The sequence below is a fragment of the Seriola lalandi genome, unplaced genomic scaffold, assembly GCF_002814215.2.
Source record: "Seriola lalandi dorsalis isolate HSWRI2012SDOR001 ecotype SW California unplaced genomic scaffold, Sedor1 jcf7180002054678, whole genome shotgun sequence".
Classification (NCBI taxonomy): Eukaryota; Metazoa; Chordata; class Actinopteri; order Carangiformes; family Carangidae; genus Seriola; species Seriola lalandi.
The window spans coordinates 2,885,382-2,902,935 of record NW_019525231.1 but is presented as its reverse complement, the minus strand read 5'-3'; the positions used below and the strand labels follow the sequence as shown (position 1 = coordinate 2,902,935).

At 41.9% G+C, this 17,554-nt stretch overlaps 2 protein-coding genes and 1 long non-coding RNA gene across 3 annotated transcripts; 1 reads left to right on the top strand and 2 right to left on the bottom strand.

Moving 5' to 3' along the window:
• Positions 1–310: 310 nt before the first annotated feature.
• sirt7 (sirtuin 7) lies at positions 311–6,487 on the bottom strand. The gene is made up of 10 exons (XM_023422121.2): positions 6,350–6,487; positions 6,104–6,241; positions 4,903–5,007; positions 4,738–4,808; positions 4,564–4,636; positions 4,360–4,458; positions 3,186–3,422; positions 2,485–2,565; positions 2,287–2,393; positions 311–2,018 (listed from the first exon to the last, which is right to left on the bottom strand). The coding sequence occupies exons 1-10, from the start codon at positions 6,452–6,454 to the stop codon at positions 1,811–1,813; spliced, it is 1,224 nt and encodes a 407-aa protein (XP_023277889.1). The 5' UTR covers positions 6,455–6,487; the 3' UTR covers positions 311–1,810.
• Positions 1,970–6,733, top strand: LOC111666697 (uncharacterized). Its single transcript, XR_002761601.2, has 3 exons — positions 1,970–2,060; positions 6,153–6,268; positions 6,386–6,733. It is a non-coding gene; the product is annotated as an uncharacterized LOC111666697 (long non-coding RNA).
• cp110 (centriolar coiled-coil protein 110) lies at positions 6,635–17,060 on the bottom strand. Its single transcript, XM_023422119.2, is given in 11 exon segments — positions 6,635–7,944; positions 8,405–8,487; positions 9,241–9,357; positions 9,525–9,626; positions 9,727–9,843; positions 10,353–10,454; positions 12,510–12,637; positions 12,873–15,254; positions 15,257–15,533; positions 15,693–15,818; positions 16,366–17,060. Coding segments are annotated over 11 exon segments (3,726 nt in total). The 5' UTR covers positions 16,501–17,060; the 3' UTR covers positions 6,635–7,787.
• Between the last annotated feature and the right edge of the window lie 494 nt (positions 17,061–17,554).

Here is a 17,554-nt window from a genome sequence, read left to right as displayed (position 1 = left end):
TAATCCAGATATATATATATAAAAAACTAACTGACATGGACCATCCTGCTGCACACACATCACATTGTAGTATTGCTTCATTTTACTTAGGATCTGAGTACCTGTTCCACAATGATAAATACAGCTAGAAAGTTACTTAAAATTCTTTGTCAGAGTCAAACTATGATGCTTTGAACCAAAAAATGACAGCAAGAACAACAGAAATGAATTACGAAACCCACAGAAACAGTATTTAAGTGAACTATCGAGTGTCTTAGGTTTTAGAGGTGAAGGAGCTGATTAAAAATGTAGACTATCATGAACAGGCAACTTAAAATGAGGAACACTTTATTGTCTCACAAATATAACAACATTGTTGAAAAATATAGAAGCATACTAATGAGTCTTCACATCCAGTTCTAGCACTGGTTTGAGTTTTAGGAATGCTGAACACTAGCTTATCATGGCTAGTCTGGCCTTTCACAAATTCTGACAATATATGGTACAGGATGTGATTATTAATACTACCGGACCTTCCTGAGACAACGTAATACACCTGTTTGGTGGTTTCCTATGACCAAAGTAAACAGTAACTTAACCTGACAAACTAACGACTAATCAAAATTTAAGTAAAAATTCAAAACTCTGCTTTACTTCTTACAGAGCTGTAAACAAAGGAGATAAAAATGTAAACATAAACAAAGAACTTCAGTAAACTAAGGTACAGTAGTAGTTGTACTACTATGCCTGCAAACCTGAGGATGGGTGACAGCAGAGTGAAGGTTGAGTGTGAATTCAGGAAATAATTTAAGTAAACCAAAATATCTTTAAAAACATAAAAAAAACACAAATAAGCTAAGTTGAACAAGGTACATTCAACAATGCAAGCTTAGAATGTTTGAAAAAGACTACAAAAATATCTCTTAGTCTAAGCAATTAATGTCTCAATCTTTTTAAATCTCTTCTCAGCGTGGCAGCACAGAATCCAAAATTTTGCCGTTGGTATTCTGCTCTTCTTCTGCTGGTATTTGCTACTTATAAACACCCAAGTCACTCACTTTCCACTCATAGATAACACATACATGCATACAGTAACTTAAACTTTAGACACCTGTATTTTATGGCCATTTGCATCTAGCTAATGCTCAATCCAGCGGCATGTTGCACATTATATTAGTTACTGTAATGCACCCATTACCAACTTTCATTCAGCACCTGGAGGCTTCAAACAGGGCTATAAAACATTATGCTGTATTTGTTGATATACTGGGCATACAAATGGATAGCAGAGAAACTGATAATGCTGCAGTGGTTTTCAAAACTTGTGACTACTGCTATCCATTGTGACTATCTGGATTTAAGCTGACCGTAGACATGCGTCAAATAAGGAAACATCCTTCCTGACACATCTTGAAAGACACCAAAATGCTCTTTCTTTTCACCTTTTAGAAAAATTTCATTATAATAATTTTATGGTTTTGTTGCTCAAACTTACTGTCATACCTGTTATGCTGACTGGGCTCTGACTAACCCAGCTATCTTAGCTGCCATAAAGATAGGAGCATAAGAAACTAGAGCATCATAAAATAACACTTTTATATGTAAAATAATAAAGTCATGGTGCAAAGTGCCATTTTCAAATGGCAAAAAATGTATTTTTCCCTTCACATGCACTCAGTGCACGTGACTAAATGATATCAACGCAGCCAAAATTACATAACAAATACACAGCACCATGAAAGATCAAGTCCACGTTGTCCTCATCATGGGACTGAAATTTGAATCCCTCATGGGGATTGATCACTGGGGGTTGCAACATACTTGAACTCAGTTATGAAGCCGTTTTCTTCTTCTTCCTTCCTTTACCATAGCCTCGTCCGAACCAGCCGCCCTGCACAGCTGTGGCTTCTTCTGCTTGTCCCCCAGGATTGACTAAGCAGTCCTGCCGCCCGTCAGGGGGAGCTATGACCTCGCGGCTATGGCTGTCCACCTCCTCTGGCCGCAGAGGTGTGGCTAGACTTAAGATGGGATCCTCTGCCCTGATGAAACAGAATGAGGGAAACTGAGCTGGGAGGCAAAAGGTTTGTCTAATCTTTCTGTTTTCTGTGTGTGAGTGTGTGTGTAATGAAGTATAGTGGGGATATTCCATAATCCAAGTACTGTACCTGACAAAGCACAAATTATTTATGTGATATTAGTATTTAACCCTTTTTAAGATTTTTAATATTACACATGTTTTACCAGTCTCTCTGAAAGATATATTGGGTATAATTACTTCACTGTTTCTTTTTTCTTTTTTTACTTTACCTGTCATACACGGGAATCTGAAAGTTCAGCTCTTCCATGAGGAGGCTCATGACATCATCACACTTGCCATTAATTTTCAACATAGCAAGATCATCCTTCGGTGTCCACTAGAACAAACACACAACCACATTATCAGCCACCGAGCAGCCGGAACTTCATTTTCATATTATTCACCTAAAATGTCAAAACCAAATGTACCTGGAGGTTGACAATGTAGAGTTTGGGCCTTTTGCTCGCAGATCTGTTCATGCACCACAGGCAAGCATATTTCTTCAGCACCTAGAAATGCGAGAGACAGAGCACACTACAGTGAGGAACATGCTATATATCAGTCTACATTGATACAATTACATACATTACAATACAATTAGTTAATAGTTAACTTACAAAATAAGCAGCTGCAATGAAACAATCATTTTCTGATTTGTCTCCAAGGTCATACTAAGGCTGAACACATTCATATACAAAGTGTGAATCCTCACAAATATAGTTACGTAACATATTTGTTTAACACTAGACTGCACATTACTCTGTTAAGGTTTCATAGCATAGGTTGCAACATATGTTTTACAGGCTGAATCAAAGTAAAGTTTATAGCAGTATTTTTCTAAAATGTGCACGATGGACGCAGCCAAAAAGGATTTACAATGGCAGCGACATGACAGAAAGACAGGGTTTGAGGTAAAATACTGGAGAGGTGAGTGTTAACTTAGTAATCTAGCCAGGTTCTATAATATCTACACATGAATACGAGTGAATCCGTTCTGTCAGCTGCCCATGTAAACAGCAGTCCACAAACATAGAAATAAACACGATGACCTCCATCCAGAGCCAACCTGTTCAGTCTATGCCTGGGAACTGGGCTGCTTTTCAGACTCACTGTGGTTTATAAGACCTACCTTCAGACTGGAGCCCAAACAGAGGATAACATCTGCCTTTTTGGCAGCCTCTGCGGCTCCCTTCCAGTTGAGAGGTTGCTCCAGGGTCCCACGTTCCCCAAAGTGTACTATGGTGTCCCTGAGTTCGCCACAACAGAGGTTGCACCTGCGGCCCGTCCCGTGCCGATGCAGCGATGTCCGCTCCGTCACGTCAAATAAGCGGACATACTCCCTGACCGGGGAACAGGATACACACACCTAAGGACAGAAAGCAAGGCCAGCATGTCAGTATAACTTACTTTCTTTTGATGTTAAATCACAAAGAAACATACTCAAACTGCCCAGGCTACTCCCTCCTCAGGTGGCTTAACATCAATTCACACTATGACTCGTGTCACCCTAATGACTCACGTGATGGTCGGGTGGGTCAATGACTAACATGTGACCTCAACGACTCTCAGGGTGTTAGCGACCCCACAAGAAGTTAAATGTCTGGGACTCCACCCTAGTCAGCTAGAACTGAAGAAGCCTTTCACATGAGAGATGAACCGCTTCAAGAACCTCAAGCAAGTCCAGTTGCCTTTGTATAGTACTTGGGCTTGTCTTCTCCTCTATGTCACACACCTTAACTAATAGCTGGATCTGTTGTGGTTGGACTGTTTTAGCTTGTATAAACATCACACTGAAGTTCATGAGCAGTTTTCAACCGGCAGCACTTCAAAGACGCGATGCACCTGAGAAATGCTGCTGAGATAGACACAAACCCAAAGCGGATCTGCTTGCACGGCTCACCGATGCTCCTCGTCACGTCACTGACTGAAACTGGGGGTTGCTGTTCATTTATTATGTGTGTACTGCACTCTGAGGTTCACTCGTAGTTAATTTGTTCTGAACACTGTGGAGTTTTTTTTTTCCAAAGCATGATGGGATGTTTTTGACAGCTGGTGTACTCACAGCAAACAAAGAATTAGAAAGGGACTTTATATAGCCAATACTGATGCATCACAAACATGCCTGGATTTGTAAGAAATGGTTTTTCTCAAACTGTTCCCCTTAACAGTTCTCAATCCCGCTGAGATGTTGCTTTTGGAGGCAGGACCGCAAATTCTGTCCAAAAACATCATGACTTTCTAGCAAGTGGATTTTTTTAATTTCAGAGAAATTAGGAGGAGGAAGCTGAGGATGTGTGTCTCACCTCAATAAACATGTTTCCATGGAGCTCGGACAGGGCATTTCTGGGTAGACCGCTACGAAGGTGAAGTCCATCACAGTTTTGAGACACAACATGCTTCACCTTCAGAGAAACACACACATTGTATAAATACCATAGATACCATTATCCATAAATACCACCAGAGCACTGAACAGAATGAGTTATCTATCTATGTCTCACACACACCATCTTTTCCTTATGTAGCATCCTAATGCACATGTGCGTGAGGGTCGGCTCAGCTTTACTCAGGTCAGACGAACTGTTTGTAAAGAGAAACAACAAGATGACAGAACGGGAGTTTAGGTCACTTTAAAAAGAATATGCAGCTAATATCACATCATCAGTGGCTGCAGATCTCACCTCACTGTCCGTCCCTTCTGTAGCTGTGTCCACACCCCATTAGGACCCCTGTAGTCTGGGATAGAAGCTGCCTGAAAGGAAAGAAATAATATAAGTATAAGTAGTCAGTAGTAAAATATAAGTAGAAAAACAAAGAGGAAACAGAAGATGCAGAGTTTGGCGCACCGTACTGATCCCAGCTCCAGTGTAAACCACCAGGTGATTTGCTTGTTTGACTGCCACAGCCAGCTGTCTGACTTTACTTTTCAGCTCCTCAGCATCATCAAACACCTGTAGAAATTAACAGAAAATTAAGATGTTTCAAGTTTATGGCCACACACACACACACCCACCTATTGTATGAAGTAGGAACCAAAGCAGGTTTTTATGAAATATGATTCACTTAAAGTGACTTAAATCATTGCCAGATTCTAGTAGTACCTCCTCCATTGTTTTTCAATTAAAAATCTACACATTTTGTTTTGATATTTCTAGTGGATATGTGGACATTTTGGCCTGACAGAGATGCAACAGGAAAGAGTGAAACATACAGTATCTCCTAAAGAGCAAATTAGTAAATGCTTTGCTAAGCGGATTCATGCTTCTTGTGGTGTTTTGTCTTTAATGACACTCTGGGTTTTCTATCCTTACTTTAGACACAAAACTGCTAGTATCTATTGGGGCCAAGGCTGGATTGCCAACAAGACAAAACAGGCAACCGCTCCATTTAATGAGCCAACAGACTAAAATGAAAAGGGCCCTGAAAATGTGGGTCCCGTGTTATCATCTAACCTTGAGGCCATGTTTTGTGGATCAGCCATATATCATCATCTAGTTTGATTTTCATTTTAATAGTTTGTTAACATTGTAAATTATCTTTGCAAATATTCCTTACTCCACTATATCTATCTGACAGCTGTAGATCAAGTTTTTTCTTTACATTAAAAGCATATGGCAATCTTATAAAATACGATTAAAGTTAGAGCAATATTTAATGTAGTTAAAATGATTTTTCATGTTACAGCACTTACATTTTAAGACACAAGTAATACTGAAACAATAATGTATAAATAACAATACCCCATCATGAAAGGGCCCATTCTGCAGAAAGAGTACTTTTATTTTTATATTTAAGAACATTTTGCTGATAATACTTCTTAACTTTTACATAAGTAAAATCTTTAAAGACTTTGACTTTATACTCTAATGGATAGTATCCAGCTGTTAGAGCTGTAGTCACGGTGAAACCACTGGAATAACTTGAGCGGCTTTTGTCATTCAAACTGAGCCAGGTTTGGTTCTTTGTTAGTCGCCCACCGCAGGTGAAAGGCCACCTAGGTAAGATACGCTAAAGTAAAGAAGTAAGCTCACTGGGCCTCAGTCTCACCTCCTCCTGCTTCCTCTTGAGCACATTCCTGCGGACTTGTCTCTTGCAGAGCTCCTCCACAGTGTCTCTGTGCAGCAGTAACACAGCTGCCTCCTCCTCTGACCGTTCAGCCTCCGGTTTCTTCAGGACTCGTCCTACCTTAAGTCAACGAAAACGACAAACCTGGTAAGGACCAGTAATATACTGCTGTATTAGCCAGCTAGCTTGGCACTCGCAGCTTTTAAACTTGCTGTTTTCTCGACTTACCAGACTGAAAATCTTTCTCTCGCTTTCCCGTTGCAGTATTTTGGCCTTTTCTAATGCCTTTCTCTCAGCCCGTGAAGAGACACCGGTTCCTGACTCCTCTGCCATCCCGTTTTACATCAGCTGAGAAGTGGCTTTCTATTCAAAACAAGGCTCATTGCACCAGCAACCAACGACAGCCGGGCCGGATGTTGTCCGTGTCGAGAGGAAACAGGCAGCAGCGCCCTCTGCTGCTTGGAGTCTGTACATATTCTTCTAGTCTGAGCTTTCACAAACTTCATAGCAACATTAAAGCATTAAGAAACATTTATTGCCAGCCATATACAAATAAATAACAAATAAAACAGATCCAAAATCCTTAAGAATAAAAAAAAAATAGCAAAGGTTCATGTGTGTTTTGGCTAATATGTAATCCATATACTCTAGGACAAGTATTTAAGGCAACACTTGGTAGTAAAACACTATTAAAGCGTTAGCATCAACACCAACATCAAGCTGGATATTAACATTTGGACATGTGCAGGTACAAAATACTATAAATATCATACTGAGTGAGTTGTGTGCTAAAACATCTGGAGATGGTCTGTTTTTGGTGGCGATTAACCAGGCACATAAATACAAAGGAGCTGGATAATTAAATGTGAGTCCAGCCTACAAAGCAGAGGTTTAACATTGGGCAACTGGAAAAACACTGAAATGCACACTCAAGTAATTAACTGGTCAATAAAGGTTTTTAGGGGTGGATATTTTGACATACTGTAACGTGATAGGCACAGATGAAATTATTAACCTTAATCATAGTTGCACTCCAGTTGGCTGAACTACTTCACATGTTGCAAGTATACAAGTAAACAATTAGTCAATGAGTACTTTTTCTAATCTAGTGTTGCACAAATATGTTGCTCCTGCTTTTCAGTGCTAATTATCTCACAAGCTCTACCTCCTGATCCCCGGGTTGGGAATCACTGGCCACTGGAATGGAGCTTTCATTGATATCATTCATGACTGAACTTGTGCGTTTCCTATGTCTGCTGAGAAAAAAAAAGTTTACAGATCATTTTTCAGGTGCAGTGCGGAGCTGTGAAGGTGCTGCCAAAGGATTCCAAAGTGTTTTTGCCAGCAAAACATTTTTCCCAGTAACATATTCAACATGAATACACTGAAAAGGACTGGTAAAGAATTTCTGTTGCAGACAGCGGTTACCGTGAAGTTTTATGAGCTGTAGTCACTATAATAATTTATGCCCTGCTTGAAGAGGGTGAAAAAACATTCCCCAGAACTCCGGATATGAAATACAAAAATATGTTAGTAAGCAACAGGCTTCACTTTGTGTCAAATTTGGATTTTGGATTTGGAAATTCTCAGATGATTAGTTATACAATATTCATGTAATCGCTAGAGGCCTTATTAGGAGTCCTCACTGGGGCCAATTAGGAAAGTGTCATCGGGGTCTGGTGGAGTAAGTGCTCTTGGGAACCCTCTGAGGATTTGCTCTGAACTGTCCTCGTTTGGTTTCCAGCGGCTGCTCAGCAGAGAATCCAGTCTTATGTCCAGTCCTTGTTGCAGCCCCCTTATGCCTTTCTGCCTTTTTCTGGATCCTGGAGGAGAGAGAAGAAAGGTTTAAGCTGCTGACAAAGCTACTGCCCATGAAGAAAAAAAAAAAACCTCCCCTATGGTACAAGATTTTCTGTTCATTAAAAAAATTAAGCTGAATGCTGCTATTTTAGCTAGCTGTGACAATTAGACGAACACCTTTGAAAAATGTGTGATCGGGCATTTTAATTGCATGGGATCTGGAGTGATGAGATATAGAGCACAACGTTAGAGTAAGAGGTTTTAATAAAGCTGCAGCAACTAACATTTTTAACAATGCACAACTTCGTCAGAGTGGAGGCACCAGCAGAGTTGAGGTTCGAGTTGTCTGATGGACTGAGATTCCTTCATCTCGTATTGTGACTGTGTTGGTAATAACTGTGTCCACGTGTCCTTATGAATGCACACACCACAAAAAACACAAGCTATTCACAGACCTAAAGCACACAGAACTGGAAAACTCACATCATTCCTCTCTTCCTCTCCAGTGACTTTTGTGTTGCTGCTGACAGAGAACTCTTTCCACTGGGCTGGCCTGTGTGTCCACTCTAAACAAGCACATACACACACAAGCATAAATATCTATGTACAGAACAGATTAGTCTTTACACTACCCACTATAGGTATTTTATAACACTCATTACATTTGTAACATGTATTAATAGAAAGGACATGTACATTGAAACAGTGAAGAATCTGCCTACTTTAAAAAAACAAAATTAATAACAGCAAGTACTGCGCTCGAAAGAATAAAATAAATTCACAGCCTACTCAAGGCGGTAATGTTGTGCCTTTATTCCACCTCGTAGTTCTGTATAAAAGGTAAAAACAAGGAATGGGGTGGGGCACTGTTGTACCTCCTTCATACTGGCAAGGGGAGGGTTAGGGTCACAAAGCCAAAATGATATCTGTCGTGGCAGACAGTTGTGTTACACATCATGCCTCTGATCCGGCACGGCAGCATGTTATCTAAAATCACACACTTGGGTGGCAATATGTCGGCTTGTTTGGTTCAGTGTAAACAAGAAGAGACGGCATAATGTGGAATAAAAGGGGCTAGTGTGAAATGTTGGAGCCCCAAAAGGTCTGGACAGTACTTAAATCATAACGGCATTTTGAATTTGAACGATTGGAACTGGATCATAACTGCTGTATTTAAAACACTGATATTTCTGTGTCGTGTAATTCTGCCAATGTCTTCTTTGAGCATTGTTTGTAATCCACTTTTTAGAGTGAGAAACAACCACTCCTCCAATGTGTATGATTTTTTTCAGCTTGGCCAGAGTTCCTGAAAAGGTTACCTGTCGTCTGAGCTCTCTCTCCCGTGCCAGCTCTCTGTCCCAGCTGATGAGCTGCATCCTCTCTCCAGCTGACAGGCTGAAGAATATGTCGTAGACCTCATAACGTGCAGCACGCAGCTGGAGGGGCAAACAATTACAGAGCAGACGATGGCTTGAATGAATGCATGTAATCACAATCTCTGTTGTGGTAACTGCTAATGGAGGGAATAATTGCCCAGTTGTCAGTGTAGAAGAGAAGTGGCGTGAGGTTAACAGATGTTTACAACATGTGTTTGCCTTCATACCTGCAGAGTGACTCTCTCTTGCAATAAGAGGTCTTGTCTGCTACAGGACTCTCCTCTGCCGGGACTCTGCTGCTGGAAGGCATGCAAGAACTGCTGTGTGTCCTAGAAGTCCAAACACACACACACGCATATGTTTGTTCACTGTATGACAATAAGACAGAGTGCTGCTATAGGCAAACGTGACACTGCTGTCTCTACTTACCCTGATGGTGCGCACCAGCTGCGCCACTCTCTCCGTCCTCAGCAGCCTGCGAGTTAGAAAGCCTCTCACGGCTGCCGACAGCAGGGGGCGGCAGTGCTCTGACAGTGGGCTGGAGGGCTGAGGAACAGGATGAAGAGGGGAGAGCTCGTAATGAGAGGGGTGAATAATGAGGACCAGAGGGGAAGACAGAGGAGAATGCTAATTCCATCAATGACAACCAATTAATTTCCCATGCAGATTCTCAAGGTCTTTTGGTTGGCATCTGTTTAGTGCATCAACGCAAGTGGACTCACAGCTCATCATTATAATAGGAAATAATAAGAGGAATAATAAGCAGCTGATGTGCTGTCACTCACTTGTTGATTCTAGAGCTGTTGCATTAAAGGGACATGTTTGTTGAACAAATGTAGTCAAACTGATGCTGAGCTGTTGTTCTGGGGTAGATACTGGAGAGTAATAACAGATGACAGGGGTTACTGATGAGGGATCAGACATCGAGGGGGAACTATCTGTTTCACCTGACTGTGTCAGCCAACTGGTGATGAATAAAAATCCTGCGGATACAAGGATAAGCAGGACAAGCTTTTCGCATCACTGACATTAGTGAACAAATGTGATGGTAATACCTGAGAGAGGGTAGAAAAGGTCAGCGTGTCCCTGAGACGTGAGGTTGACATGGAGCAGGGGAAGGACATGCTCTGGAGGAGATGGTAACGCACCGCTAACGCCTGAGAAAAAGACAGACAAAGAGAGACAGACAGGAGGACATAAGGGTGGGGGGGGGGATAAGAGGAGAAACGCGTGTGTGCGTGTGCAGGCATGCACGTGTGCATTTGGGAGCAGGCAAGGTTGGAAAATATTGAATTGGAAAGACAGCAAATGAAGCAGGAGGAAGAAATTAATTGAGGGTAGAGAGAAAGAGACAGAAGGGGAGAGATGGGGCACAGAGGCAAGAGGGATGAAATGAGAGAGGGAGCAGAGGAGGAGGAGAGGGATGACGGGGATGATGAGACAGGAGAGATGGAAAAATTAATACACCCAGAGAGTAAAAATGATGTTGGAGGAGGTATGAGACAAAACAAAGAGAGGGATGAGAGGAGAGGAAAAAAAGAGGAGAAGGATAAGGGACCATTAGCGGTGGCACTCGGCGGGACGATCTGGCACTTAACCACAGACGCTCATGAATTAAACAAATTATCCTTTCCTTTTCTGTGTCAATTCCCTCGGCCCCCTCCTCCCTCTACCAGAGAGTCCAGCCAGCTCATACTCTCATCACATCACAAATGATGGAAGGACAGAGGGGAGTCGAAAAGAAGTCTTTTTTATTAAACAGCTTATGTTAATTATATTGTTGTTAAGGATACATAAATTAAACAGAGACTGTGATTAATAGGGCAAGGACACTGGCCAAGAACAAATACAGACACAAGCTGAAGAAACACAAACTGGTTGCCAGTGAACAGCAGGCGTCCTTGAAGTCTTACACACACACACACACACACACACACAGGCGACCATGCCAGCTCGCCTCTTAGGGATGTAATGAAACATTTATGGTAGAATCCCTGTGTGTGTGTGTGTGTGTGTGTGTGTGTGTGTGTGTGTGTGTGTGTGTGTGTGTGTGTGTGTGTTCTTTACTGAGGAGTCTGAGGGTCTCTTGTAATGAGCAGATGTCTGTAGTCTGCCCACGACCCAGGTCTCCAAACGCACACTCTAACAGGTAGGCGGACATGTGTGTGTGTGTGTGTGTGTGTGTGCGTGTGTGTGTGCGTGTGTGTGCTCACATGTGTAACAGTGCCAGAGCCTTTCAAACGACTGCTGCTAGCTTCAAAATAACATTTACGGTCAGTGTTGTATCACAGCTTAGTGAATTGGTTGGAAACCCTCACAGTCTATTTTCATTTTAAAATGATGGAAACGCTGGGCTGGACATTAATTCTTAATTTCTCGTAGGTGACTTTGTGTGGAGTCAAAATCCCTGGTAGAGTGAGTTATGGCAGCTGTACAGGAATTACATAGTGCATCACGTACAGCAATATGTGATGCAATCTCATGCAAGAAGCGGACCAATGGGATAGAGGAAATGTCAATGACTGTGTTTGAACCATATTTAGAGTTATAATAAAAGTTCGGTCGTTTCTGTGTTTCAGAAATTTGTAATTTCAGGTTTTCTGTCATTTTCTCCATATCATTTTACACTCAAAGCAAACCTTGTCATTTGAAGTCAAGAGGAAAAGTTAAGGATAAGACTGGCAACTCACAATACAATACTCAATATTGCGCGTTCCTCTCCCGTCTGTTGTGTTCAGTCTCAAGCCTGTTTGTCTACTGACATACATCTCACATTTTACTGTGCTGTAGATTTCATTTCAAATGGACAAAATTGCCAATCTATGCTCAATAACCGATAAAGAGATATCTTAGAATGTTTTTTTGCAAATCTATTTAAAATGAAACTGTGATCTCTGCAAAAATGCCACTGACCAAGCGTGTTTATTCTTGCTGTATACTAGTCTTGTAACTAAAGGTACCTGTCATATTCCAACGTGCGTCTGACTACATCTATCAGCAACAGTACATACCTAAGATGTACAAGGTTTGTTTGCAGATAGCCTAAAGAGGATGAAGATGAAGCTCCAATAATGCAGCAGTAGACTCCTGCCACCTATTGTTTGGCTTCATATATCACTATTTCAATATTTGTTTTTTGTTTAGTTTCAGATCTGCCATCTTAATAACCTATACTTCTTTATGCAGTATTACCATTAATCCTACTGTCTCACCTGTAGTAGTTCTTCCTGTTGTCTCCTGTGCTCATCTTGCAGGGCTCTAACCTGAGCAGCATGGGCCTGTTTCAGTTCTTCTTGCTTGTTCTTTTGACTGCCATGGCCTTCGTACCACCTCACTGCAGCTAAGACCAATAAGCACAATAGTACACTGTCAAATATGATGATAAACTGCTTGCAAGTCAAAATCCTGACTAATACAGCAGAAGGGTTTAAAACCATGTTTCATGGAGAGCAGGAATAACAGTATGCAGTATTACAGTATCACCCTTGTAGCATTCTAGCAGTGAAAACCTCCATACTCTCAGCCCTTCATCACTCACATTTTGACACCCCTGTCCTTCCCAGTCCTGGTCTTACCTCTGGGAGTGCTGGAACTGGGTCTGACCACACAACCTGCTCCTCTGCTGGTATCAGCACTCGTTTCCCGGGTCTCTTCTGTTGTGTGCATGAGCAGTCTCCGTTTGACCTTGGATACACCACCCTGACCTTCACCCCCACTCTCTGGGGTCAGGTGCTTCTCCTGATCAAGGTGACCTTTCAAGCCCAAGTCGGACCCTGGCCCTTCGAGGAACCACAGGCCAGATGGTGTGTCCACATCATAGGACTGGTTGAGAGATGGCGAGTGAGTAGAGTCATGACCTTCCATAGCCATCTCATTCCTCCTTTCCACTGGATGGTTACTGGTATCCGAAAGCACTGACACGTTACATGGAGCCATCGTTTTAGATGGAACATTTCTGAATGCCTCAGGAATACGCATCTGCTGCGCTACAGACAGGATACATTTAGCTGGTGGCTGCTGCACTCTACAGCTGCCATGCAGTCCAAAACTCTGCACAAGTCCTTCTTTACTTGTTCCTTTTTCCTTGACTTTCTCTGAAACTAAGGTTTTGATTAGCTTGATCTCTTTCAAATTAATTTCCTCTTTTCCCTTTTCCTGCATGATAAGAACATCATCCGCATCACTGAAGACTGATTCAGGTCCTGTATCTTCATGCACTTTTTGGCTATTGTTGAATGATTGTGTTCTTGGCCACTCCCTGTATTCTGCATCACTTGCATCAACATCATCATCCCTCAGATTGTACTCCCAATCAAAACAATCATTTTGACATAGCTGCACATGTTGATCATTTCTATTTTTCTCAGAATGCACAATACCTTGAACTCTGAACTCACTTGGCGTTTTGCTGTCAGTTTGGCTGTGATCCTCCAAGTTTTCTTTTACGGTGGACTCCAGATCTGAGATCAGAACTTTTAGACTGGACAGGTTTGACTCAAGCTGATCTATGTGCGCTGAACTCTTGACTAAAACGTTTGTAACATTGCCTTCAATCGTGAGATTCACAGTGGAAGGAACTGCTGTGGGACTGTTTTGATGTCCCAGGTTACTTTCTCCATCAGCATTGAGACCTTCATTCAGGCCAGTATTGAACACAATTTTCCCCTTTGAGGTATTGAACGCATCAACAGGTTCTCCATTTCTGACTTTGCTTTTGCAATGAACAGGACTTGTACAGAAATTAGGGGCCGGGATAGTGTGATATTTCCCTACTCCTTTAAAATTACTTTTGGAACAGGTGACACTCAGCTCATTGGTCAAGTGAATAGCTTCCTGGACTGGGGAGGCTTCTGTTGACACAGGCTGTTGCTGGATGAAGGCACTGATTTGTTTAGGCTCCGTTATGACCTCTTGTGAACTGTTCAGCTTATTATTTTTGAAAGTTGTTTCTTCCTCAACTGTAGTCATTTCCTTAGAATTCCCATCCCCTGTAAAAAGAGTGATTTCGGATTTAACATCAGTCTTCTTCCCCATGAACTCACTTTCAATCATCTTCTCATTTTCCCAGGATTTCTTTAATGAAGTTTCCACTGTCAGAGTAAAAGTGTCTCTCTTCTCTTTAGTTTTCTTCCCTTCTGCAGTCACAGTAGCCCTGTAAGGGGACTCGTCATTCTCCTTATCAGAGAGGCTCTGCTCCTCTGCCCTTGCTCTTGGCTGTTCTTGAGTCCTCTGCTGGATTTTAGTGTTTTTGGCTTGGTTCCTGAGCATCCGCTGGCGCCACCGATACTCCTGAGATTTCTTCAGCAATGCCTGGAGGCTCAGACGATAAGGCTCCTCAGATAGCTTTGCTTCATCTACATGGTTGTCTGCTGGTTCTGTTTCAGTGGGTTCGTGCTGACTATGCAGTTCTGTTGTTGGACAGTGACGAGTGCTTAATGTCTCTGATAATTCTGGATGATCTGAAAAGCCAGTGTTGTCTGATGAAGAGACTGGGTCCTCACTTATGTCCAAAATGTGATCTTTGTTAAGGTCAAGTACTGTAGTAGAGTGACGGTTATCTCCACTCTCTGTGCTGTCCACATGGCTGCTTTCAGATCTTTCTGCTGGTAAATGGTTACATTTGACTGAATCCTCCTGGAATGAGGTGCAACAAATGTCTTTTACTGCTGTGAAGTTATTACAAAACGATGGCTCCAGTCCACTCTTCTCTAATTCCTCTCCATCTATGGGAGGGTGGCTAATAATTTCTGGCATCTTTGCAATTGTATGTGAGGTGCTGTGAAGGAAAAAGCCACTCATACTATGACCTCCCTCTGAGGAGCCAAAGACATGGCTCTCGCTCCCTGCATCAATCATTCCAGAGACACCGATGGTGTTATCAACATTCTCGTAGGTCATATAACCTGAGGATAGTGACTGGTGGCTCACATCATTAAGGGAGCTTGGCTGTGATCCTTTTGGCTGTCATGTTGGTCAACAAGGCATCCCTCATGGTAACTTTGCTGAGGTATCACATCAGAAGTGAAAAAGGCACTATACATCGTTGATGTCGCTGGAAGAAGAGAAAACCCATCCTTTCCTTGCCTTAAAGGGGGTGGCGAGAGCAACAGACTATCCTTTGTAACGCTAAAAAAATTACTCTGTGACACTGATCCACTACTGGTGTTGCGGGAATATAAGGATTTTGTGTTCTCTGACTCCTCAAGCAACTCCTCCAGTGTTGGTGTCTTCCTCAGCTGCAAGTTATGAGAGAAATGAAAGAAAATAGTGAAAATAATGACTATTATGTCTAATGACTCCATTCATTGAAAGGAACTGCAGTGATGTAGGAACTTAAATGCAGGCACATATTAGGCTTACAAATAGGAAATCTGAAAAGGTAGGATGTCGGTTACCTGTACACTGTGCAGTATGGTTTGCACAAAGGCCATTCTTGATTCATCTTTCAACTTTATGTGTCCAGCAGCTTTCTGTGCTGCATCTCTGTGTCGCTGCATCTCCTCTCTCTGCTCCTCTGAGAGCTGTTATCATCACAAAGCAGACATGGGGTGTCATGCACACTTCACACAATGGCTATAACTAAAGATTACTTTCATTATAAGTTATTCTCATCTTTTGATTAATCAATTGTTTGGTCTATAAGATGGCCAGAAAACAGTGAAATGCATGTCACAAATTCCAAGAGACCCAGGTGACTTTTTCAAATTGCTTGTTTTGTCTGACCAACAGTTTAAAGCCCAAATATATCAAAGTTAAGACAGATAGTGGGCTTTGCTAACCTAAAAACCTAAAATTTGACAAGCTAGAAGAAGGTGTAGTATGTTGTAAATATAACTGACTTCAATGAATACCTTATAATCAAAATAATGGTAATTTTCTGTTGATTGACTAATTGTTTCAGCACTATTTCACATAAAAACAGTTACCAGTTCCAGCATGGCAGTGCAATACACACAACACAGACAGCCAGCAAAGTGGCAGCCTACGGCCTTCAGTTTATGTTTAGCTAAGATTAAAATCCACAGTCATGATGATTTTACTAGGAATGACATAAAGCCGAGCTCATACCAGGGGAGGAAGGATGGGTCGTCCATTGACACGGATGAGAGAGGATGGAGGTGAAGGTGCGCTGTGTTCCTGCTCCTCCTCACTTTTCCTCAGCTGGGAGAGACAACGCTGCACAAACTTGTCGTAGTCCTCCATCAAGTTGCATGAGGATACGGTAGGTTGTAACGGTAGACAGTTTAAGGTATAACGTTAGTATATTAACGTTATCGTTAACGTTATCCTGTTGCCTTTGTTACTGTTAGCTGCCGAGCTGCAACACTAGCTAGCTAATCCAGATAGCCACAGCGCGCCTGGTTAGCACTTATTACCCAAACTGGTGACGTCAAAATACAGTAAAGCAGTCCGAGAACAAAACAAATCAATGGGTGAGCAGCTCTGCAATGTGACCTCTGATGGAAAGAAAAGTTCTACAAGCTACGAAACAAAAGTCTCCATCAGGATGGATCAGTGTTTACATTTTTACCCGCCTCTCCTCCCAGAGCAACAGACAGTGACAGTTGGAGCCCACCGAGGCGCTCAGAAAACCCGAGGTGGATTAACAGCATGAGAGTGGATTTACTGAAAAACCAATATGCACATTTAAAACACAAAACATAACTTTAACTAAGAGAACATCACATTAACCAAACACAAATAACCTCTTCTTCATTGTCGACGATATTTCTGCGTTGCTTGTATCAATAACGGATCAAATGTCATTGCGCTCCATGTTTTTGCAGGAGCCGGACCGGTTTGAGATAAAGAGAGCTGGTGGTAACTTGATACTGCCACCTACAGACTGGACTGGCCAAACAAAGAAATTAGCAGATGGGAATAATACTTGAAATAAAGTTAGGGATACAAATTGTACCCTTGATTGCAGCCACGAGTTTAAGGCTATATTTTTCATATTCAGTCATATGCAGTTGTAAATGTATTAATCCCATGTCAACGTGATTTGGTAAACCATGGTTTCCTCTCAGAATTGTATTGTTTTTAGGTATTAAGTTTATTGGCCCTAGATTAAAGCTGCCATACATCAGTGCCAGTTTAACAGGAGTTCAAATCAGTCTCTGCACTGCATGCCAGCAGTCCTTTGCTCACAGTAGACATTTGGAGTTGTCACAGCAGGAAAAGCACAGGTGAAACTAATATAATGAATCATGACAGTGCTCCAGCAGTTCAATGCAGATATTGACAGTGTTATTAG

Excerpts from the sequence above, each read along its gene's own strand:
- sirt7 (XM_023422121.2), bottom strand. The coding sequence starts at position 6,454 with ATGGCAGAGGAGTCAGGAACCGGTGTCTCTTCACGGGCTGAGAGAAAG. Across the intron at positions 3,423-4,359 it reads ATGGAAACATGTTTATTGAG|GTGTGTGTATCCTGTTCCCC; the intron begins GTGAGACACACA and ends TTCTGTCCTTAG. Across the intron at positions 2,566-3,185 it reads GTTTGGGCTCCAGTCTGAAG|GTGCTGAAGAAATATGCTTG; the intron begins GTAGGTCTTATA and ends TCGCATTTCTAG.